Source organism: Xiphophorus hellerii, chromosome 5 (assembly GCF_003331165.1).
Source record: "Xiphophorus hellerii strain 12219 chromosome 5, Xiphophorus_hellerii-4.1, whole genome shotgun sequence".
Classification (NCBI taxonomy): Eukaryota; Metazoa; Chordata; class Actinopteri; order Cyprinodontiformes; family Poeciliidae; genus Xiphophorus; species Xiphophorus hellerii.
In genome coordinates this window covers 30,035,690-30,059,038 of record NC_045676.1, presented here as the reverse complement: position 1 = coordinate 30,059,038, position 23,349 = coordinate 30,035,690, and the positions used below count along the sequence as shown (strand labels likewise).

Below are 23,349 nucleotides of genomic sequence, written 5' to 3'. Positions count from 1 at the left end.
CAGGCCATTTTTTTAAAGAAAGGTGGAGTAATTAAAAACAGATCTGAGACATAATATTTAATACTCAATTCATTAAATACTAAAACCACATGAATGGCATGAAATATGTATTTGCCATTATGTTAAACTGGGAAAATTCCCTTTTTAAGTAATCTTGCTCATGTTTGTAGAATTTGTTGTTCAACAAGAGGAAGCAAAAATTGTCAATAATCTTCAAACATTTCACTAGACTGCAGTCTCAGTTTGTGCTGAACTGGATTAGATTTTAGTGAAAGACGTGCGAGTAAGATGATCAAGAGCGAGTCTGTAGCGACCTCCAGTGGTAGATTTATGCTAACAACTAAAAGTCATTTAAGTCTGAAACTTTTTTTTAAATGTGCCGAACTTTGCTTAAATCCAACTAATTGTAAGATTACTTTAATGAATTTATCTTCTTACGCAAATATGACTCTTGTGATGAAGAATAGCGTTTTAAACCCAGCTAGTAAAATTTGCCATATGTTTTATTAATCAAAAGAAAGTACTGGACCCTTTCAGAGTGGTTCCTGTAGCCGCTGCTAAACTACTTAAGCCACATAAAATGTTCGATTAGATTTGATGATTTTAAAAATCCTTTTAAGTCTAATAAAGTGCCTGTCCTGTAAACTTGTTTTCTGACAACACATTTATCTGGGAATAGCTAGTCCAGCTGGCTGCTCACCTGAAGCTAACAGGACGTTAGCATCAGCGCAGCTGCTAACTTCATCAAGGAGCTCAGGTCCATACCTGACCCTTACATCTCCAAGCTATTTTTTTTACGACAGTTTCAAAAGGTCAAAAGCTTTTGACTTTTGAACCTCAGAAATGTCCCACGTTTTTTTTCTAGTAATTTCTGAGTTTTTCTCAAAATTTCTGTTTTGTTTTGAGGGGTTTTTGGCGGAAATTTGCTCCTATGTTTTTTATGTCTACAATGGCCCTAGTAATACGCTGTCACATTTTATTCTGTTTCACGAAACACAAATGATTCTAATTTATAGGACAGAATAATGTCGACGCAATAAACAAACAAGATTAATGACGATTGAGCTCACTGGAAACATTAGATCCACATGTGAAATGATCATTTAATTTGACATCATCAAACTAAATCATTCTCCACACAAAAATATACTATTTCAATGCATTTCTCGATAATGTATTGAAATACATTATCTTTTGTCTGAATGTGAGAGAGGAAGCCATCCCTAAGCCTGACGTTAAAGGGTTAAACTGATCTGCGGCCAATCATCCTCTGACTTTGCACATTCCCACTCATCCAGGATCAGTGGACTGGGCTCCCTGCCCTCCCCCTCCGTCCCACAGGCACATGCCCACACACACACTCATGCCCACACACACCCCACTGCCATGGCCAGGACCAGCCAGAGGTACAGAATGGAGAACATGTGTTACTGAGTTAATGGAGGACCTGATTGCTGCTCTCACACTGAAACAGTTTCCTTTAGTTTTATCTGATTTCTATTTGACTTTGTTTCAACACCAGAAGATGCCAGAGACTCGGCTTATCGAAGACGAGGAGGATGAAGACGAGGAGCAGAGAAGGACTCTGCAGGACAGAGGTCAGACAACGGGTACGAGACTGAAAGGTCCCTGGAATCTGTTTCTGTTTAGAATCTCAGCGACAGATTTTAGTGCTGTTGAACAATGAGAGGAAACCCCGGATGAACACTTCAGAAACTTTTCTGATGTTTTTAGTGACCTGAAAACAGAAAGAAAAAAGAATTCCGAAAACTATTGAGTCTTGGTTTGATGAAGTGGATTAGCATGACTTAAATGACGTATAATTTATAGTAGCTACAGCATTTAGCACCATAGACAAATATGCTCAGTAAAAGTCGTGTAAAGCCTTAAATTTATCTTTGACAGTAAAAAAAAAAAAAACACCATAAATACACACACATTCTCTCTTTCCCTCAAGGGCGTAAATCGCATCTCATTATTGGGGGGGACCGTAAACAGGGAAATTTTTTAAGAGCCATTTGGTGGGGTTTGTGAAAATTACAGTAAAATGTGGTTTAATTTTTTTTGTGTGTGTTCAAGATGCACCATCAAAAATGACTTGTAAGTAGCAGTGAATAACAAAAGTGTTTTTCTCAGTAAACAACTTGTTGAGAAGTTGTAGACGTCAAACTAAGATTCAAATGTTGCTTAGATATGAGTTTGGTTCAGTGTCACAGATCTAATCTCTGCTTCACCTTTACAAAAACATAAGGCTCTAAATAAGAACAAGTTTTAATAAGTAACTCCACTTAATAAAATTCCTCATAAATATTGATTCCTTGCAGTGGTTCTCAATACAAGTCATGTGTTATTTAAATGATAACTTAAGTTGCTTTAAACTTTTTCTTTATATTGTTTGTTTTGGGGGGGAAGAGGAAAGATTCTTGTCCTGGATGGCTGAGAACCTGTAAATATGTAGAAATTGAATATCTGAGAAGTATCATAACTTAAACTTAAAGGTCAGCACCAGAGTTTTCTAGACAAATATTCAGATTTTATTTTGTGGTTTTAAAGGCTCCACGTTGAAGATGGTAAGAAATAAAGGCATACTTTATTTTGTGTAACTGCCAGCTGCAGTAGCCCCTCTGCTCTCGGCTCCATACAGAGCTGTCGGCTATTGGTCGGCTATTGGTCTGCTAGTGTCAGCCGCTCCATCCCATTTCAAACTCTTCTTATTAAGAAAAGTTAGAGAGCTAAATATAATTGAAATACTGGCTACCTTCGACAGAAAAAGGAGCTAAGTCTATGAAAGCAATGTAGCCAGTTTTGATTTCCAAGGCATAAAGTGGCAGTTTATCATGATTCAGCCAAAACAAGAAAATGACGAACTGTGGACTGATTTTTATTGTCAATGTGTTTCTTCCTATTGAGCAGTGAAAGTAAATAAAATGTGTAACATGTCTTTTGTTACACAAAAGACATTTACTTGCTGGAGGGTTTTTTTGTTTGTTTGTGCTGCAGAGCCAAAGCTAACAGCTAGCTCCTCACTTCAGCGGCTCTAACGGAGCTTGTGGCTTTCATCAGGCTGCTGTTGCTCCTACACTTTGGACTGAACCATTGTTCTAACAATAGTGTGTGTAGGGTGTGTGTGTGTGTGGGGGGGGTGGGGGGGAGGCTAAAAATTAATTCTTATTTTTTTCTTAGATGAATGGCAGAATTATTTCATTCTTTGTTTCTATTACCTTTTTATATTGATATTGTTTAAATACAAAGGTTTCTTTCACGATTTCTTTGGGGGGAGGACAATTCTAGACTTTTCCCAGATTGGGTGGGTCCGGACCCCCCCAGGATTTACGCCTATGCTTTCTCTCTCTCACCCACACACACAGAGTAAAGCCGCTGAGATCAGCAGGGATGGATTCCCTCCCAGCTGCTCTCTCTTCAACACATGCTGCCTTTACTCAGTCCAGCAGCACAATTTCTGAAAAATCCAACTTTTAATTAAACAAATAAATTATTTTATTTGAGCCACTGGTCCCACAATTGGCAGCATTCCTACAGTTTCTTATAGAAAGATTAACAGTCACCTGTTCAGTTGATCAGACCGGTCTGCTGTTTAATAATCTATAGTTTTTCATCTCCCTGTGGTATAAATATGACAGGGCACAGAGGTAGAGGTAGATGTGTGTTTCTTGGTCAGGAGGTTTCAATAAAATAGCTACTTAACTAAATTTAACCAAATCTGCAATCAGAGCAACAATTTAAGAATAATACAAATTTTAATTGCTAGAAGAGTTTTCTTTTTTAAAAAATAAAGGAACTCCAAAGCCCACAAAGCTGCAGCAGAGATGATCATCACTGGAGTCACCAGTTTCTGTCCATATCTTACTTTTACCAACTTTTACGGGGAGCAGTCTGATGACTCTGTGGTCAGCATCAGCTGCAGATGGTGCATTTTCTGCTCACCAGACTCTGAAAGCTTTAAAGGGCCACGAGCATGTTTACAGTAACGCTGCTACCTTCATGGTGGGTAGCAGCTGCTGTCAAGTGATCCCCAGAACCAGATCCTTTTGTTTTCATCAGCTGCTGCTGCTGCTGCTGCTGCTGGACTGAGTAAAGGCAGCATGTGTTGAAGAGAGAGCAGCTGGGAGGGAATCCATCACTGCTGATCTCGGCAGCTTTACTCTGTGTGTGTGGGTGAGAGAGAGAGAAAGAGAGAATGTGTGTGTGTGTGTGTGTGTGTGTGTGTGTATGTGTGTGTGTGTGTGTGTGTGTGTGTGTGTGTGTGTGTGTGGGTGTGTGTGTGGGTGCGTGTGGGTGTGTGTGTGTGTTTATGGTGTTTTTTTGTTTTGTTTAGTTTTTTTATCGTGGAGTGCTGTATCTGCTGAGAGTTTCAGAATCTAACGGGGCTTTTTAGCTATTCGTTTCATTTTCCTCTGGTGTTTAAATGGTGAGTGAGCCGTGGATGTGCAAAAGTTTCAAATATTTTTTTGTTTCATTATAGGTATAGCTTTCAGGGAGCATCGGTATTTGTATTTCCATTACAAAACGACGTTGATGTTCAGCTAATGTGGAGAAAACACAATTTTGCTACTGTTGAGGAAAAATGATTATTTTTAGTGCTTACTACTGCGGCGTTTCCATTAAATAAGAAACGTAATTAGAATCACGCGTGAATATGTTTGTTCACGCGAGAGACGCCATTAAAAAACATGAGGCGTTGGAGTTGCTGCGCGCGGCCGCACCGAGATCAGGAAAACCCGTTCATTGATCTATATAGATCCATATAGATCTATGATATCTAAAAGCACATAGATAGATATATGCTATATAGAAGCAGATAGATAGACCTATAAAATCTAGAAACGCATAGATAGATCTACGATAGATAGACCTATGATATCTAGAAGCACATACATAGAGATAAATCTATATCTAGAAGCAGATAGATAGATATAGAAAGATGTATGATAATTAGAAGTAGATAGATATAGTATCTAGAAGCATAGATAGATATAGATCTATGGTATCTAGAATCACATAGATAAGTCTATGCTATATAGAAGCAAATAAGATAGGTAGATATATAGATAAATATGATATCTAGAAGTAGATATAGATCTATGATATCTAAACAATAGAGATAGATAGATAGATAGATAGATAGATAGATAGATAGATAGATAGATAGATAGATAGATAGATAGATAGATAGATAGATAGATAGATAGATAGATAATGTTACTTATGTAGCACATTTTCAGCAACAAGGCAATTCAAAGTGCTTTACATGAATTAGAAGAAAATACAAACAAAATAACAAACCGAAGGAAAGAACGAAAGAAGACAAAGTATAAAACTACATATTACTTCCCCATGTTGAAGAATAAGTACTCTGATTACTTGGCTAATCCACCAGATTGTCCTTTATTATTCATATATGAAATCTTACATAGTGAGCCAGTTTTTGGACAACTTAGCAAGTAACTCATTTCACATCAGAACTTTTGGCATTTTGTTGCACAGACATGATCTTTTATGGCTCTATTAGAAATGCCAGACAGCTAAATGGAGGGAAAATATGACTTTAGCTCTACAAAGAGATGAAAACTTGGCCTGCAGTCGACAACCAGATGAAGATGGTGCATCTTTCACGCTCTGTTTCAGCTTTTTAAGTTTCTCAGACACAGTACTTTCAGATTTTGGTGGTTTCGAGAGCTTTAGTTGTTTCCTCATTGTTGTAGAATTTATTCTTGGTGAGATACGAGACATGACGTAAAAAAATGGGGAACCTAGAGAGGAAACTTTGATTGACGATCAGAAAGCGCAAAGTGATCAAGAAAGGGGCAGTATTGTGTGTTTTCCAGTTTACTTTAGTTGTTATAAAATTGCTGTATGAAATATGACTTAAAGGAGGTTTTATTTAGTAATCTTACGCCTCAAAACTGTCTCTTTAAAAACTCCTGCTCTTTCTGAAACTTCACTTTCAGAAAGTCATCATAACATGGTTCCTTTATTAACCCTTTAACAACGTTTTTACCAGTGATGCACTGAGAAGTAGCTCCTACAAAGAGCTCAGCAGATGTGCAGTTCCACCAGGTATTTGCTAACTGCTGCTGGCTAGTCTGAAGGAGCTGAGGGAGTCATGGGGGAGGGCTACTTTTTGAGGCGGAAGGAGGAAACTGCAGCTCGGAGGAGGAGCTCTGCCCTCGCAGACAGGACTAAGTCCACCCAGGCATTTTGCACAGCTGAATGGTTGCCATGGGAGATTCAAGGATTTCTGAGACATGCATAAAAGAATGAAGGCGTGTGATGGAAAAATTACATTTACATCTGCTAGTCATGTTATATGAATGCTTGTGAACTCTCACCAAAAGAAATATTTGGGTTACATGTAGAAGGTTGGAAGTTGTTTTCTACAGCTGCATCAGAACCAGACTGTCTCACCCTTTGTTAATTCTTTATCGTTGGTATAAAACTCATGTGTTGTCTCTGCTTGACAGCTTTTCATCCAGACCTGCTTCATTACTGATTGTCCTATGAGCTCTCTGTATTGTGCACAATATATGAATAAACCTGATTGAGTGATTTCACCTGAACAGTGCTTGGAAATATTTTTATTTTTAGTGCTTGGATTAATTTGACATAATACTGCCCCTTTAAGTTTATATGATGACAATGATATATATATTTATATATATATACAGTATATAAACAGCTTAGGGAGTTTAAGGCTATGAATGGTCCATTAACACCTGGGCATCATGAAGACTTGTAGTGCATTCTGGAGTGGTGACGGAGTCGCTCCGGCTGGTTCAGTCTCTCCGCTTCCCGAAAAGCCACATTCCAGCTCACCAGATTGGCCGGGCTGAACGTCTGAATGCAGGAGATGGGAGGCACAACAAAGGCCGTCCCTCCTCTTGTTGTTTCAGCAGGTGTGTTCTGGCCAGCTTCAAGCTCTCTGTCACACTGGAAACAAGCCGGAGGGACGGAGCTCGATGGGACATGTCCCCTTCGTCCTGAAGACGGTGTTTTAGCCCTCTAGCGCCTCAGAGGTAGGAGCATTATTAGACATGTGGATAAGAGTTGTGTCGTTTAGCACCGGTGAGACTCTCGCAAGTCTGCTGCAAGCTTACACCGCGGAAATGGTCTGACCTTAAAACTCTGTGGGGAAAAATCAAAACCTGGACCTGCTGTTAAAGTGTAACTTTCATCAGCAGCAATATGGATCCAACAGTCAATCAGTAACAGGTGTGTGACAGGTGGCTATAACGTTAGTGACGTACAGTAGGAAGCTCCTGGCGCCACCTTCAACCTCTACCTGCTATTTCCTTCTTGGTGTCAAAAACAATCAGCTCTTTGTTCCGTTTGAATGTTACTTTTTAGAGAACTACTTCATGCTTGCTCGATGGCTGTTTGTGTTAGGCATGAAAGTCACAATCAAATATTGCATGGGAAGTCCTGAGGGTGTTCAGGGTGGGGTGTAAATGTAATTGCGAACTGGTTCTTCCACATTCCGCCCTGCTGGTTCGGTTCAGGCTCTTCTATTTCTGGCTCAAGCTGTATGGTCAGAAACAAGGAGAGGCACTCCAGAGAAAACTTATTCATTCTGAATCATGACATATTTTATATGTCATGATTCTAGGTATGTAAGGCTGTTGATCAGTTTTTCACGGCTCTTATTGTTCAAAAGCATTCAATGTTTTGAGCAGACAGGAAGCGAAGGGGCTGAACCTTTTATCTGGTGTGTGTAAAAAAAAAACAACCTCAGCTGGTAGTTTATTTTAACTTTAGATTCCAATAATTGGTTCGCTTTGTTCTTACGTTTCCTTATAAGAGCAGGTTTTTGTTTTATTTTTAAGAAATGGTGTACAGCTCAGACATAAAGTGGCTTGCTAAAGTATTCAACCCTGTTTTTTCTGAGTGCAACCAATTGGGTGGAACTCAGTGCTGCCAATTACCTGTGGGATGCTTCATGTTCTTACCTTCCTTAGGACAACTGACGAAAATTAATTGTTGTTCTAACTCTGGCATATTTACATTACCTGCATTTCCATTAAAAATGTGCGCAAAGCTTTGCGAGTATTCAGCTAATGTTGAAGAAACACGATTTTGCAATTGCAGTGTTTCCATTAAATAAAAAAAGGCATTGAAAAAAAAATCGCACTTGAATAAGTTTGTTAACGTTATCAGTCATTAAAATCATGCTGCGCCATGATCCTAAAACTACTTCCTGTTCTCTTCTTCGTGGGTTGCGCCCGTGGCAACATTCGGTTGTTGGTTTATACCACAAAAGTAAACCAATTTCAATACGACCAAAAGAAGAAGGAGAAAAACCTCAAAATGCGGCAAAACATTTATCAAAAAAACTAGTTTTTTCGAAGTTCACGTACTAAGCAAATTTATTTTTGAAATGTCAAATTCCGTATTTATATGGTCAATGGAAAAGCGGCTATTAATGCTGTCTGCCGACTTGTTGAATGCATTGTCCTAATTTACTGGGTTTATCTGCCGGACTCATTACATCCGTGATATACGCCATTGAGTTGTTGCTCCTCAATAACGGAAAGCTGTGTTTTTATCCGTAGATCTGATTGGGAGAACAAAAACACGACGTCTGGACCACAGGTATGTCTCTGCCGTTTGAGGAAAACGTGAGGAGGAGCTGATACGTACCGCAGCTGCTCTTCCAGTAGCTGTTTGTAGAAACCAATTAGTCCAATGATCTCGGTGTGAACAACAGCGAGGCCGTCAAAACCACAGAGCACACAGATAAGCTGTTCAGTCTGGGTTTACAGCTACGCAGATCAAATTAGTTTGACCGTGACGAACAACAAGAGGGAGGACTGGAGATGTTTTCCTTCCCCCTCCTGCTCTCTGTGCTCCTTAATGAGGAGCTGCCTCTGTCTGGAGACGCTCCGTCTGTCTCTGAGGTGATGAGGCAGCTTGTCAACATCAACTGAACCTCCACCGTCTTCAGGGTGAAACGACTCTGAGAGTTAAACAGCCATCATGTCAGCAGGATGAGCAGGGGCGCAACTGCACACTTTCTGAGGTGTATGCAAACATGTCATAATATTGACCACAAAACTCTGTATTTATAAAAGAGATCAACATTTGTCCTACATAGAAAGCCCTAACAAACTAATTCTTCTTCTCTTCACAATATTTATTTACTTACCAATAATCTATTAGTATGATTTGTTCTTTAAATTGCCATTTATATTTTTCGGTCTCAGGAGATGATTGATGGATGAAGAGACTCTGGTCCTTTAGGTTGTGGCGGGTCTGCAGTGTTCCTCTCCTGACCCATTCTGTCTGACGTCATTCAGACAGAATGGGTCTGTCGGTCTGTCAGCTGAATGTCGCCGACACATTTTCTGTTTAAATCGCCCCTATTTACCTTCACTGAAATTGTCCGGCCTGGAATGTTGGTCTTCCTCCTCACGTCTGTATTTCTGCCAGACGTTTAGCCTCTAAGGACGGTGGAGAATCGGTGGACATTTTAAAAAGACGCGGGTTGACAGCAGCTCACCGCGGCTGCGTGGTGTCCGTCTCCAGGCAACCATGACAACAGCGTCCGGGGGTCCTATTTAGCGCCCGCGACGACAAGTTAGCTGACCTTAATATTTCCTGTGTTCTGAGATCTGTGTGACAGCCTGTGTCTGTCAGACATGTATAGAAATACGGAACAATTTCAATACGGCGCAGAACAATTAACAGCCAAATACGAGACGATTCCGTAGTTTGTGGGACGGGTAGCAACTCTAACAAACCAACAACAGGTTATCCAAGTTAACCTGAATATTTACAACCCTCCTGTTGATACACTAACATTACTTACCTAATGTCTTTCAACCACTTTGAAAAGCTTTTCTTCATCCCTAAAACATCTTTATCCCTCCCCCTCTTCCTTACGGAGCCTACGGAGCCCCCTAGGGGACATGGGGAATTTTTTTTCTTTTGCGTTCCCTCGCAATACTGTACTGGTCAGTTATGCAGCATAATTGAATACTGTAAGCCTTTCTTACGGTGGGCGCCGTACTTTCTGCTTTAATATAAGGTTATGTGAGGTTTTTCCATGAATGTTAGTATCTTTTTGTGAAATATCTGAAGTTTTATATCTTTCTTTAGGATAGAAAGGCGCCACAAACCTACGATATAAACAGAAACCTTCCGTAAGTAGGAAAGAAATAAAAATGCATCCTAATTTGGACTATTTCTGAGTTATTATCGCGGGTAATAAATCATCTGACAGTTTTGATTGTGTCTCTGTTGTGTTCGTAGTCTGAATGGTTTAAAGAGCTGCTTTCAGTGCCGCTCCATCTTAGCCTTAACAGACATAAACATGCAGTAAAAAAAATCGATTTTCAATCAGTGTTTTGCACCAAACAGTTTTTCTGTTTTGCGCCCCGGAGTTGTTGTTTTTTTCTGCCGCCCCAAGCTGAGGGGCGGCGGGGGGCGAGGTAAGAGAGGGGTGATGCAGGAGCAGGGGATGGGGAGGCGGGTCGCCTAATCAGTGCCGTTCCTCTATTACTGATCGTTTCATGCATGTTCAAACAGCTGTTAAGTACAGAAAATTAGGAAAAATTTCCCCACATCGTTTTTGCGCCCCCTCTAGTGCAGCGCCCCTATGCATTGCAAACAGTGCATACCCACTTTTTGCTCCACTCAGGATGAGTCATGCTTAAAGGAGTGCTTCTATCCAGGATTTAACTGGAAGTTTGAAATATATTTACCGTGGCACTGCCACTAAATGTATGTCTTCAATCAGGAGTCCAGGCCTGATAGCCTTACCTAGATAACGTAAGGCTATCTAGGTTGGTTGCATCCAAACCTGCATTTAATTTGTCAAAGTTTGGATGGAACGAGTCCGCTGTTTTTAGTAACAGCCTCAGCTATTGATCCATCTCCATGACAGGTTTCATAGGGACATGTTTTGTCTGTATCTCAGCACAGAATTATTTGTCTTTTTATCCTTAAATTTGCCTTTTGAAGTACATCAGTGGTGTCAAAGGTCGGTCCTGGAGGATGGCATCCTGCATGTTTGGTTTAAAACACCTGGATCAAATTGGAGCTCATTAGAAGGCCAACGAACAACATTGACCTGGTGAGGAGGTTGTTACTGCAACCATGGAGAGAACTAAAACATGCAGGATGCTGGCCACCAACTCTGGACACCACTGAAGTACATGATGTGATGGAAAATTCTTGTTTAAAGTAGATTTTCTTTTTCCCTTTTGTGTGTCATTAAATGTCCCCTTTTTATCTCTTTCTGTGGAAACCTTAATGTATTTCTAAGTTCGGTTGGTTTTAGTTTTCCTTTATTGTCAGCACATTGGGAACTACATGTGGCTATGTTTGATAATTATGACAGTGTCTGATATTTAGCATAAAGATTTATTATTTATTTTAACATCCCACTTTGTTATTCTGCTCTTATCTACAGGTTATACAGGAATGATCATGTTTTCTAATAACATTTGCTTAAATGCTGATTTACTATTCTTATTTTTAGTCAGGGACCACTGTCTTCTCTACGAGCTGCTATCAAGAGAAGTATGTTTTTATATGCATATATACATACACGTCAGGGAAATTTTTTATATTTTTTTATTGTTCATCGAAAAGTTAAAAATAAGTCATTTTCAGACAAATGCTCCCGCTTTAGCTTTTTTTATTTATTTTTTTGCATTTTTTGATTCAATTATATTTTGAAACCTTCTTCTTTATTTTTTAAAGTGATAGTTGTGTATTTTTAAAAGCAAGCAGATCAAAGTTCATGAATGCATCTTTCTTCTTTCAGCAAGAACAAACTCTCAAGGTGACAACAGAGCAGAGAGGAGGTAAATATTTTATCAATCCGTCATTCCTCTATTTACATCTTGAAGGTGTTGTTTGCTCATGAAGGTGTGGAAATGTCAGGCATGAGGCTAAATCTGTATTTATAGTGTTTGAATTGAACTGAAAGTGTGTGTGTGTGTGTATGTATGGTGGTTTGTCTCTCTGGTGTTCTCAGTAAGCGCTCACTGTTTGTCCTTCAGACGACCAAACATCACCATCGTCTCAGTGGAACCTCTGACCAGAAGCGCCTGGTTCGCCGGAGGCCCGGTGGTTTTTCCTCCTCCAGCAGGCTGGTCCACTGGCATCCCCACTGTTTCACAGGTAGGCTTTATCCCAATTTTTCTCTTATTATTTGCTGCATAAACCTAGGGATACACAGTATATCAGCATTAAAATCAATTAGTCATTAGTCATAAAATGATATTAGTCATTTTCTTAACATATTTGGTATCGGTCCGATAAATAAAACTAGTCCAATCGATACTTGTTTTCATCTTGTTGCAATCTGTTTCTGGTCTTTTTTTTTTTAAGGTGTTGAAACAGTTGGAAAAATATGTATATCATCGGTAATTATGGGTCATCAGCCAAACCAGCAATATCAGTATCAGATGTCAATATGGTCCCAAATTTTCATATCGGTGCATCCCTAAAAACATAAATAAATAAAAAGACTTAATTTCACAGACATGTTCCTAAAACTGGGACATATCAATGCACTCAGATACAAGATAACATCCGACGGTCTTTTTCATGACTCAGCTGCCGCCATCCTATGACCAGGTGATTAAAGAGAAGACACAGACAGATCAGCCGGCCAAGCCCACAGCGGCCCCACGCCAGAGAGGAACACAGGCCCAGCCGCTTAGGAAAGACTCCGATCCACACTTTGGTGCCGCTTCGCCACATCCAGGGAGAAACCCTGCAGGTGAGGACTGATCCTGGTATCTCATTGCCTTATGTAAGAGTCTTTCAAAGTGGAGGCCGCGATAAGGGGCACTGTGGGGGCCTCTTAAAGTTGGAGGGAAGATGAGGGGGAAAAAAAATGCAAAAATAAAAGATTTTGGAATCACATGCATTTTTTAATCTTAGATTTTTCATTGTAATTTCTGCTTTCTGTTTTATCATTTAAAAAAAAAATTCAAATAATTGATTTATATGTTATGTCTGATGCTCATTTTCGGATTGGTTGCCTCAAGCTAGCATAGCTAGCAAGAAATGGAGAAGTTTCTGACAAGAAAAAGAGCAAAGAAACCCTCCAGCAGCCCTGCTGTGGAGGACACTGCTGCAAAAAAAAAACCCATAAGAACTGTGGGAATAAAATAAAAACATATTTTCTTATCAAAAGAGGGCATTGTAGTAAGACTTTTATTATTTGGTATTGTCTGATGAAATTTTCTGCCACAGAATGTAATCATTTCCATCTAAAATAAGAAGTTATGAGGAAGCGCTAATGCTAAATGAATGTAATAAGTATTGAATAGTGAATAAAAATTATACTAAAAGTTGATGTTTCTTTACATATTTTGCAGCATTGTCTGTGTGTCTGCCAGAGGTTAATTCTCTTTGGAGGGCCATGGCATGTTAAGGTTTGGGAACCCCTGCCTTACGTCAAAGTACAGGTTCATCTCAATAGAAGACCTTCAAATGAACTAAATACATTATATACTTGTTGTTGGTGCTGTTGTACCAATTGTCCGGACCGGACCAGAGCTCTCAGGTCTTCTGGTTCTGGTCTGCTCTTCATCCCCGTAACCAAACACGGAGAACCAGCATTCGGTTTATATGCTCCACTAACCTGGAACAAACTTCCAAAAAAACTGCAAAGCAGCTGAAACACTGAGTTTCTTTAAATCAAGGCTAAAAACTCACCTGTTTATAGTTACTTTTGATTCATAATACCTGGAACATTGATCAACATATTTGATCAGTGACATTTTCGATGATGGCATTTGACAAAATGTGATGTTCACTGCTTGTTTCATAGATGGTTACTTTATTATGTTTTTATGGTGTAACGCACTCTGAACTGCTTTGTTGCTGAAATGCGCTATACAAATGAACTTGACTTGACTTTTCTGGCCTCTGTTGGGCTCTAATTGTGATTTGCTTTCTGTTTTCAGCTAAAAAGCCCCAAAAGCCTCCGAGGTCTTCATTTCCAAAAGTATCAGAGGTAAAAAGAGGCGTCAAGGTTGTAGAGAGAACAGCGGAACACACCAGTACAGAGGGTTGTAGTCGTGCGTGTGATCCAGACCACTTTGGATCTGATGAGGCGGACTCCCAACGTACGAGCAGATCCGTCACCGTCCACTGGACAACTGCGACTAATCATCAGTCTGACTCTGCTTCTGTTCAACGTGCTGCTTCAAACCTAGAAAACGCTCAGAGACCTGTTCCACGTCCCCGAACGAAACTGAACAAAAACGCGACAAAAGAGGAGCATCAGACTTTGATTACACTTGGAGAAAACTGTGACGCGTTTCAGTCTTTTTCACGAGACGTTCCCACCAATAAGTACCTGGAGGAATTACTGGAGGTCTTCGGTGAACGTAGCGACTGTGAGGAGGGCCGGTACTACGTCGACCAGTCGTATGAGAAGTCGTTGGATGAAGATGCAGATGGAACAATGAGTGCCAACAACAATCACCGAAACATCCGTGCCAGGATTCAAGCTTTTGAGAGCCAAACTGGTACCGAAGAGGACAATGAGTCACAAGCAGCCACACCAGACCTTCCACCAAGGAGGGCCACCTACAGACCCCCGGTTGCTTCTAAACCTCCTGCAACTTTTAAACCTAATGGCCCGAATAACTCCAGTCAGAACATGTTTGCTTCTCAAAACTCACAAAACCAAGAACCGCTCACCAGACCCAAGCCTCCTACCAAACCAGTGGGGCATTCAGTGAGAGAGGAGCTGGAGGCCTTACACAGCAAGGGGGGTCAGCCCCACAGCTCACTACCTTTCAGGTTGACCAGGTCCGACAGCGTCCACGAAGAGGAACCGGCTCCGTTTCCGCCCGTACCCCCGGTGAAACCGTTCAAAGAGCCACTTAGACCCAACCTGAACATAAACAACCACAACTCACACGATGAGAGCGAGAGCGTGGCCGGCCCAATCAGTGAGTAGAGCTTTGTTTCTGTTAGACGGCTTGCTCCGGTGGGTTTTGTTCCAGTGAAAAACTGAATCAATCTTCAAGGTTGTAATTAGGACTTAAAAATAAAATTTTTGTACCGACCCGATTTTAATCGATTTAGTTTTTCTCGTTTTCTTTTCTGAAAAAGAAATCAAATGACAGAAAATAACGTTTTCCACTGGCAGATTATTTCACTTGTAACAGTGTCCATGAGTGAAATAATCAGCCAGTGGAACTTGTACTTTTTCATTAATACTAAGGAATTATTGACTTAAGACAAGCTCCTATATCTTGCTGAAAAGTTACTTGTAAGTTAATTTTGTCTTATTTCAAGTGTACTAAGACAGTCACATTAGAAACTAAACCAAAACTACTTGGTAAGATTTTGTGTCTTTGCAGTGCATCATGAATGTCCAACCTTTTCTCGTCAATGCAGCGTAACTACATGGCTAATCGGTCGGCTTTCTCTCCTTGTCCAGAAAAAGTGCCGCTCAAACCTCAGTATAGTGTGGCCAGCAATGGCAGCTCTGTCAGCAGACAGGGCACGTGGAGAAGACCAACCACCATCAGGGTTCCTAGCAAGGCTCCTTCAGGTGAGCGTGGAGTTTCATCATAACAGGTCCAGAGTGGAATTAGTGGAGTTTCCACACATTTTTACCTGCTGTCAGCACTTTTACCAAGCTATGTCAGAGGCCTGAGTTGGTTGTATTTTTTCCATTAAACATGGATCTTTCTTCAATGACAGATAACTTTCAGGATGACGCTCCTCCTCTTCCAGTTAAAAAGCCCATAGGCTCAACGAGCTTCTCCTCCTCCTCCTTAGCAAGCTATAAGGAGAGCCTTAGATCCTCAAGGTCATTTCAGGTGAGACTGACTTCACAGAAAGCCAGAAATGTGAAAGGCACGAACATCTTTACAGGCTGCAAGGTTCTGCTAACAGTTTATAAGCAGCTAATATCTTGCCTTCAGCAGGAAAGTCTTAAATCTTTGTAGCGTAAATGTGGTGTCAGTGGTTTTTACTGTGCAGCCCACCTTTACCTCACATGTTTATTAGGAGTAGTGAAAATCTGTCATGTTGTTGCTTTGCAGAACACTTTCAGCACCGGACCGGAGCCACCGCTTCCACCCAGGTCAGAGGAACGTCAGTTAAAACAGTTTTTATGTCCCACACTGCGAAAACACAAAATCTTACCAAGTATTGTTAGTCGAGTTTACAGTCCAAATATTTTATTACGCATGAAATAAGACAAAACTAACTTACAAGTAACTTTTCAGCAAGATATAGGAGATATAGGAGCTTGTTTAAGTCAACAAGATGTGACCCACCTGAGGGTTACTGATGGGTTTTGTGCTTCAGGAAGCCCAGTGGGAACAAAAGCCTCCCGCCCCGGCCCCCTCCAGCCAGGACGGGCCCCGGCAGACCTGCCCCCCCAAGCCTTCAGGCAGCGGGTCGATCTCAGTCGGAGCCGCAGCGATCTTCGCCAAAGTTCAAAGCTCAGATGCCGACCAAGAAAGGCCTGGTGCTGCCTCCCAGGCCCGGTCCGGGCCACCGCCTCTACAACAACTACATGGTGAGAAAGATGACAGCACAGAGCTCTGCGTGTTTTGAAATTCGTCTTTCTGAGACGGCGTTTCAATTTTGGGTTGTCGCCACCAGCTCCCGCTCCCTCACGGGATTGCGTCTGCTGATTTTGACGGGAGGAACTCAGAGGAGCTGACTCTGCAGGTGGCTAAAACATCCACAGAGTGGTTCTGTGTAGATTGAGTTCTATAGAACCTTATGAATTTGGTGGTTTCCTAACAGAAAAACGAAGTAGTTCTGCTTCTGGAGAAGATCAGCCACAGTGAGTTTGACTGCCAGATCGGAGAAACCAGAGGGAGAGTCCACAAGTCCCGAATGACGATCATAACTCCTCTGGACTCTGATTTTTCCCACCCACAGGTAATTCATTGGTTTAGGAAATGAATCTGTGGAGGCTAGGCGCTAGTTTGAGAGCTGATCTGTTTCCCTGCAGGAAGAAGGTGCAGCTGCTTCGGGTGGAGGTGCTGATGGGCTTAAGGTGAAGGCTCTGCATGACTTTGTTCCAGGTAAGGGTTTACTTTCTTTTATAAATATTTATAAATAACTGACGATTAAAATCCATCCCCCATTATTCATGTTCCTTAGGCCAGTGGTTCCCAAAGTGTGGGGTGTGCCCCCTAGGGGGGGCGCAGTGCCATTGCAGTGGGGGGGGGGGGGGGGGGGGTATGGATGAATGAAAAAACCCCAAAAAAACAGTTCCAAGAAGTGTTTCACTATAAAGATGGTTTGTAGTTTGTTTTTGTTGCAACCTGAAGTGTGAAATAAACTACAGTGGAGTTTGAAAACAAAATACGTGTATAGGTTTATGTCGGGTTGAACGATGTGTGTGTCCAGTTGATTTCTTTTTTCTATTTTGGGGGGGATTTTATTGTAATCCAGAAAATCTTTGGGAACCACGGCCTTAGACTGTCTGATATTATCAGATGACAAATGTGCACTTTAATGATGTGCTTCTTTTTTATTTATTTATGTAGAGAAAAAGCATATTATGAAAAATGGAGCCTTTCTTATTATGGAAAGACAGTCAGCCCTCTTAAAGAAAAAAAACAGGCTTTTAAGAAAATGCCTGCTTCTCAGTTGTAATAATAATCGATAGTCGATCAATAAGAATAATCAAGTGCGACTCATTAATTGATAACTTGCATCTCTGTTATGTACTAATCAGCTGACTTTTAAAAGCAGCTGGTCACGCTGGATTTCTTTAAGGAAGCAGGTGAATACTACATTTCTAGATGTTTTGCTCTGGAGATGGTGGTTTGTCTTTTCTTAAACCAATCTTAGAGAAAGCAGTGTTTTATTTGAGACGGTAAATCTTTGGTTGTAACCACAGAGGGTCCGATGGAGCTGAGCCTCTCAGCAGGAGACGTTGTGACTGAAGTGGAGCAGGTGGACAACCAGTGGTACCGAGGCACCTGTAACGGCTCTACTGGGTTCTTTCCCATCAGTTATGTTAAAGTACTGGTAGGTTTCAAGCAAGCACCCATTCTATAAATATAACGTAGAGAAAATCTATGAACGAAAGAAAGTTGATGGTGATTTTTTTTTTCTTTAATTAGTCCAATTCACCCAAACCGTTAGCCAAGAAGAAGAAGAAGAAGACGCAAGCTGCCTCCGTCAGGTACTGTTCTGTTGGGTTTTGAACCTTTGCGTCGTCCTTGTCCAACCATCCTGAGAGGCTGACTGGACGTGTGACTTGTCCCTTGGCAGCGGTCCCAGGTGTGTGGCCCGGTTCGAGTTCGAGGGGGAGCACAGCGACGAGCTGTCCTTCTCGGAGGGGGACGTGATCCAGCTGAAGGAGTACGTGGGGGAGGACTGGGCTCGGGGGCAGGTCGGTGCCTCTGTGGGCATCTTCCCCCTGAACTTTGTGGAGGTCATCGAGGATCTGCCTCTGCCCCCGAGGCAGCAGCCGGGTCCGGCTGCCGGGGTGGCGTTGCCAGGTGAGGACGATTCCCACCTCATGTTGGTTCTGCTTTAGCTGAAGTAATCTGAACCGAGTTCAGCCTCATCCTGTCGTCTTAAAGGGGCGGTACTGTGTAAAATAGACAGTTTTTTTTTTTTAGCTTTACCTGGAGTGTTGCTTTGATTCTTACATGCTTGTTTGAAAAATCCTTTAATCTCCCGTGGCAACGATTCAGCTGTGGAAAACCTCTGGGTGGACCTAACGACGCCGGTTAAAACGTTGTCAAAGGTTTAAAAGATGGAGTTTCAAAAAGAGCCCAGAGGCCCAATATCAATTATAGCAACTAAAGATAATATTGTTACTTGATTGTGCTATAAAATATGTCTGGAAAATCAACAATACTGTCCCTTTAACGAAATGACCTCATCTGTTCTTCAGTCTTCATGGAGTTGTTTCTCTTGCCTCGGAGGAATTTGTGTCTTTGTTTTTGTTTCATTTAAGTCCAGCGGAGGAGACTCCGCATCCAAATACAAGTCAGCAACTCCCGGCAACTCCTCTGCTTCCATGTAGATTATCCATCCATCCATTTTCTTATACCTTTGTATAGTTGCGTCGGGAGGAGTGTTGGTGTCTATCTCCAGCGAACATTTCGGGTGAGAGGCGCACTTCACCCTGGATAGGTCGCCAGTCTGTCACAGGGACAGACAGGAAAAACAACCACGCGCACACACACACCTAGAGAAACCAATTAACCTAACAGTCATGTTTTTGGACTGTGGGAGGAAGCCGGAGTACCCAGAGAGAACCCACCATGCACAGGGAGAACATGCAAACTCCGTGCAGAAAGACCCCGGGCCGGGAATCGAACCCAGGCCCTTCTTGCTGCAAGGCAACAGCTCTACCACTGTGCACTGTTTCTCCATTGAGACAAACCAGGCAGCTTAATTTCTTTTCAGAGCGACCGAGTGGCTCAGATTATTAGGAAACTTGGACACAAATACTTGTTCCAACAATATCAGACACACCAAACATGGTTTTAGTGCAGATGTAGGCCAGCGGTTAGCTTGTTAAAGCGCCCTCTAATGAGCCCAGTTGCAAATGAAGACACCTGCAGCAGACTGGAACTCTGCCAGATCCTGTGTGTCAAATGTAAACCTAGTGCTGCTTCATTATTATTATTGTTTCCACAGGTCTTGCTGCTCATTCTGCCTTTGGACAAGCAGCAGCTGCCAAACCTGCCCAGGTAGCCGTTATTTACACAAGCATTAACGTCACCAAAGATCAGACTGGAACACATGAGCCTAAAACCGAAACCCAACGGATGCTCATGACTTAAATTTACATTCTGATTCGTCCGTTTGCGTCCATGTCTGTCCTCAGACCGCCGGGTCTGGTGTGCAGTGGGCGGTGGCTCTGTACGACTACACAGCAAAGACCCAGGACGAGCTGTCGTTTCAGAAGGACGACTGCATCCTGATCACCGAGCACCTGAGCGAGGAGTGGAGCAGTGGCAGGCTCAACGGCAGGGAGGGCATGTTTCCCAGGGCCTTCGTCAACGTCTCGTCGGGTACGGAAAGTTCTCAGCAGGGTGTTAAGAGTTCTAAAAGCTGAAAGCAAAACCGCCTAACGTTTGATGTGCAAACTTAAACCTGCACAATGAGGAAAAAGTTCTCTATTCAGATATTTAGTATTTAATCATGTGACAAACCGATAAATAAATGTGCACGTCATAACCCGATCCACGTGAACAGAGAATCAGCACAATGTAGCCCTCACGTGCGCAGCTGCTGCTATTTCATCCGAGTGCATTCACACCAGCCCTGTTCAATCTGCTTTAATCCAACTCCAGTCCATTTGTCTCGAAGGTCCGGTTTGCTTGGGGAGGTGTGAATGCGTAATCGAACTCTGGTCCGCCCACAATCCTCGGTTTCAGTTCGGTCGAAGTGAGTTCTGGTGCTGTTCAAATGTATATGTGAGCGCCAAGCGGTTCAGAGGCCACTCCAAAAGCAGGAAGTGGAGTAAAGCGCAGGGCACTCTGGGTAAATACAACCAAAATAAGTGTGAGTCTAGCAGTAAAGGCAGAAAAGGCCTGTAGTTTTTTTTGTTTTTTTTTTACCCAAACAAAAAAGAAATCCTCCTACAGCTAAAATCATATGCTGGACGATTATGGCTGAAAAACGTATCACGATATAAGGGTGTGATATCAGTCGATATAGATAACTTTTGTTCACTTTTTTTGTTTTAAAATCTCTGATATCCTGCCAAACTGATGACACAAGTGTTCCTGTTTTATCCACAGTTTTCTCTCCAAATTGTTGTTTTTTTTCTTCTTAAGCAGTTATGAGACATGGTGGCAAGACATAAAACTGCTGCTGCACAAGTTACTCAACAGCTTGTTGCTTGGTAACCAAAGAGCGAATGAGTTTGTTGATGTTTCCAACCTTGCTTAGCTCACCGTGAGAAGTAAAAAAGTTATAGCCTTTCCTCTGCCTACATCTCCCAGAATGCTGTTCGGTTCTGGATCAGAGTTCAATGTAATTATTGGACATTTTATTGGTTGTATCTTCTATTGATTGTGTTATTGCAATATATATTGTTACTGATTTGTTGGCCATCCCGGTCAGCATCTTCTTCAGAGGTTTTTGTGTTGTTTCCTTCAGTAGTTCTTGGTGCGGCGCCACCACAGGTGAGGAGGGTAACATGTATTTCAAAGGGTTTGGCTGGTTTGACTCAGTGCAGGGTGAAAGCTAACGGCAGCAGCTGAAAATGGAAAAATGTTGTAATTTTGGTCCTCCATCCAATATCGCCTTCCGAATGATCAGATATGAAAACAGCCTAGCGAAGCTTAACACGTTGCTGTGTTCCTCATCAGGAGAGCAGCAGGGCGGAGCCGCTGGCTGCCTGACAGGAACGGCTCTGTACCGCTTCACATCAGACTGTGAGGAGGAGCTCTCACTCCAGGTACAGTTGGTGCTTGTCGTCTTCATTCTTACTCAATACGGAACCAGAACTCAGACCCTCAGCCCACCTGTCCATTTCCGTCACCCACAGGTCGGGGACATCGTCACCAACCTGGAGCCGGTGGATGACGAATGGTTTCTGGGGGACTTGAGGGGAAAACGGGCCCTCGTCCCTAAAAACTATCTACAAGTTCTTGATTAATGGACTTGTAGCTTGAACCGGTGGACGTTTAATCAGTCGTGTTTGGAAAGCATTAAAACTTAAACAGTGTTTAAAGTTGTGCAACCTTTCTCAAGCATTTACTGAACTACGTTCTAAATAAAAAAATGATCAGTATTTCTCTAGGTCTATTCTGAATTTAACTGAACACTTGCTCCCCCTACTGGTTCTTCATCATCCATGCTACTGAAATGTTTGGCCCTTACAGATGTTTAGTGTAACTCTAATCTGAATAAGACTGGGCCGGAAGATGACCACCAGCAGTAGTTAATTGAAGCCTCCAGTCCTCTTTGATTTAAAGATAAAGTGTGTAAGTTATTACCACTCCTGATATTACTTTATTATTAATGAATGGAAACTGTTTTTAATGTACTTGATAACTCAAATGTACAAGATTAAATGCATTATAACAATTCAGTTGAAGAACTGAAACTCAGTGTCATTACAACAATCTTTTAGGTTGTTGTTTTTCTTTCTTTGCTTCCAGTTAATGGAAAACCCAGAATTCAGCTTCTCAGAAAATTTGACTGGAAAGGACCACAAATTGTGGCAGAACCTAATCATGCGAGACACCAGATATGACAGTTATTCTCTACAAACATCGACCCCTGTGAATCGACTGCATCAGTTCATGGGAAGTTTAGTGGAAAGAAAACGTGCACAAGCCAATAAGAGGAACCAGTTTTGATTGAGAAGCAAAGCCCATCAGAGTGTTGGGTGGAGTTTCATAAGGTGTGGAGTAGAAAAATCCCAAGATCTCCCAGCTATGATGATGGAGGTGGAAGCATCATGGTTTGGGGAAGCTTTTTTAGACAACTGCACGGTGTGGAGCAGAGGACGATGTCCAGGTGTCCTCAGAGCAACAACCTTCTGTCAGAACACAGGAGTGGCTGGACTCCAGCGTTTCATGGTTCTGAAACGACCCAATAGAAAGGGAGCTGAAACCTGAAAGCTATGGAGAAGTGAACCAGAACCCCTGCTGACCTGATCCAGAACCACAATATATTAAGATCCAACTTATTATTTTATACAATAAAACAATATGGTTTTCCTTAAATGAAGATACTAATAGCTGAGGTTTTCCCAATGGTGACAGTCGCCATAGGAACTCTGTGCAAGTGAGGAAACTCTGGGTGTGTCAAATATCTGAGTCATGGTGTCAGCCTGCTCCCGGGCCAGACCTCACTCACTAACATCCACACTGAGGAGAAAAACCAAGCTGTTTGCTCAGAGCCTCAGCAGAGCCTCAGCTGACCGCCTCCAGAACTCACTGCAGCCATTACAACAGGAAGTATTTCACTGTGACGGTCAAGACCTCGTACCTCTGGAAAACAACCTCTGAACTTTCCATTAATCCCTCATTTTTCTATTAAAAATGTTTTCTTACGGGGTGCTGTGGTGGTGGAGGGGTTAAGCACAACCCACATATGCGGCTGTCGCAGGTTTGATTCCCAGCCTGGTGACCTTTACTGCATGTCCCCCTCTTCTCTAATTACCCACTTTCCTGTCAATTCACTATCAAATAAAAGCCTCTAGAGCCAATGAAACATTAAAAAATGTTTTCTTAAAACAGTCCTGAATTTTTTTTTGTTTTGTTTTATGGATATCACAAAATAACAAAACCCCAAAGCTTTAAAAACTGTGAACACTATGAATCAAGTTACTGAAATAAACTCTTCATTATGTATAGTATATGAAATTTTATAACAAGAACTGACACCAAAACCAGCTCC

At 41.8% G+C, this 23,349-nt stretch overlaps 1 protein-coding gene across 1 annotated transcript; it reads left to right on the top strand.

Annotated features, from left to right (window-relative positions):
* Nucleotides 1-1,525: 1,525 nt before the first annotated feature.
* sh3d19 (SH3 domain containing 19) lies at nucleotides 1,526-22,033 on the top strand. Its single transcript, XM_032561902.1, has 21 exons — nucleotides 1,526-1,610; nucleotides 8,568-8,607; nucleotides 11,498-11,538; nucleotides 11,786-11,825; nucleotides 12,024-12,144; nucleotides 12,583-12,748; nucleotides 13,944-14,939; nucleotides 15,434-15,547; nucleotides 15,700-15,818; nucleotides 16,044-16,084; nucleotides 16,312-16,525; nucleotides 16,612-16,680; nucleotides 16,759-16,896; nucleotides 16,970-17,042; nucleotides 17,867-17,997; nucleotides 18,093-18,154; nucleotides 18,244-18,473; nucleotides 19,627-19,679; nucleotides 19,817-20,003; nucleotides 21,309-21,397; nucleotides 21,488-22,033. The coding sequence occupies exons 1-21, from the start codon at nucleotides 1,526-1,528 to the stop codon at nucleotides 21,596-21,598; spliced, it is 3,120 nt and encodes a 1,039-aa protein (XP_032417793.1). The 3' UTR covers nucleotides 21,599-22,033.
* The last annotated feature ends 1,316 nt before the right edge of the window (nucleotides 22,034-23,349 follow it).

Bases quoted from the DNA above. Each gene is read 5' to 3' on its own strand.
- sh3d19 (XM_032561902.1), top strand. From the start codon at position 1,526: ATGCCAGAGACTCGGCTTATCGAAGACGAGGAGGATGAAGACGAGGAG. The intron at 18,155-18,243 runs GTACTGTTCTGT...GTCCCTTGGCAG, and splicing joins ACGCAAGCTGCCTCCGTCAG to CGGTCCCAGGTGTGTGGCCC. The intron at 20,004-21,308 runs GTACGGAAAGTT...GTTCCTCATCAG, and splicing joins CTTCGTCAACGTCTCGTCGG to GAGAGCAGCAGGGCGGAGCC.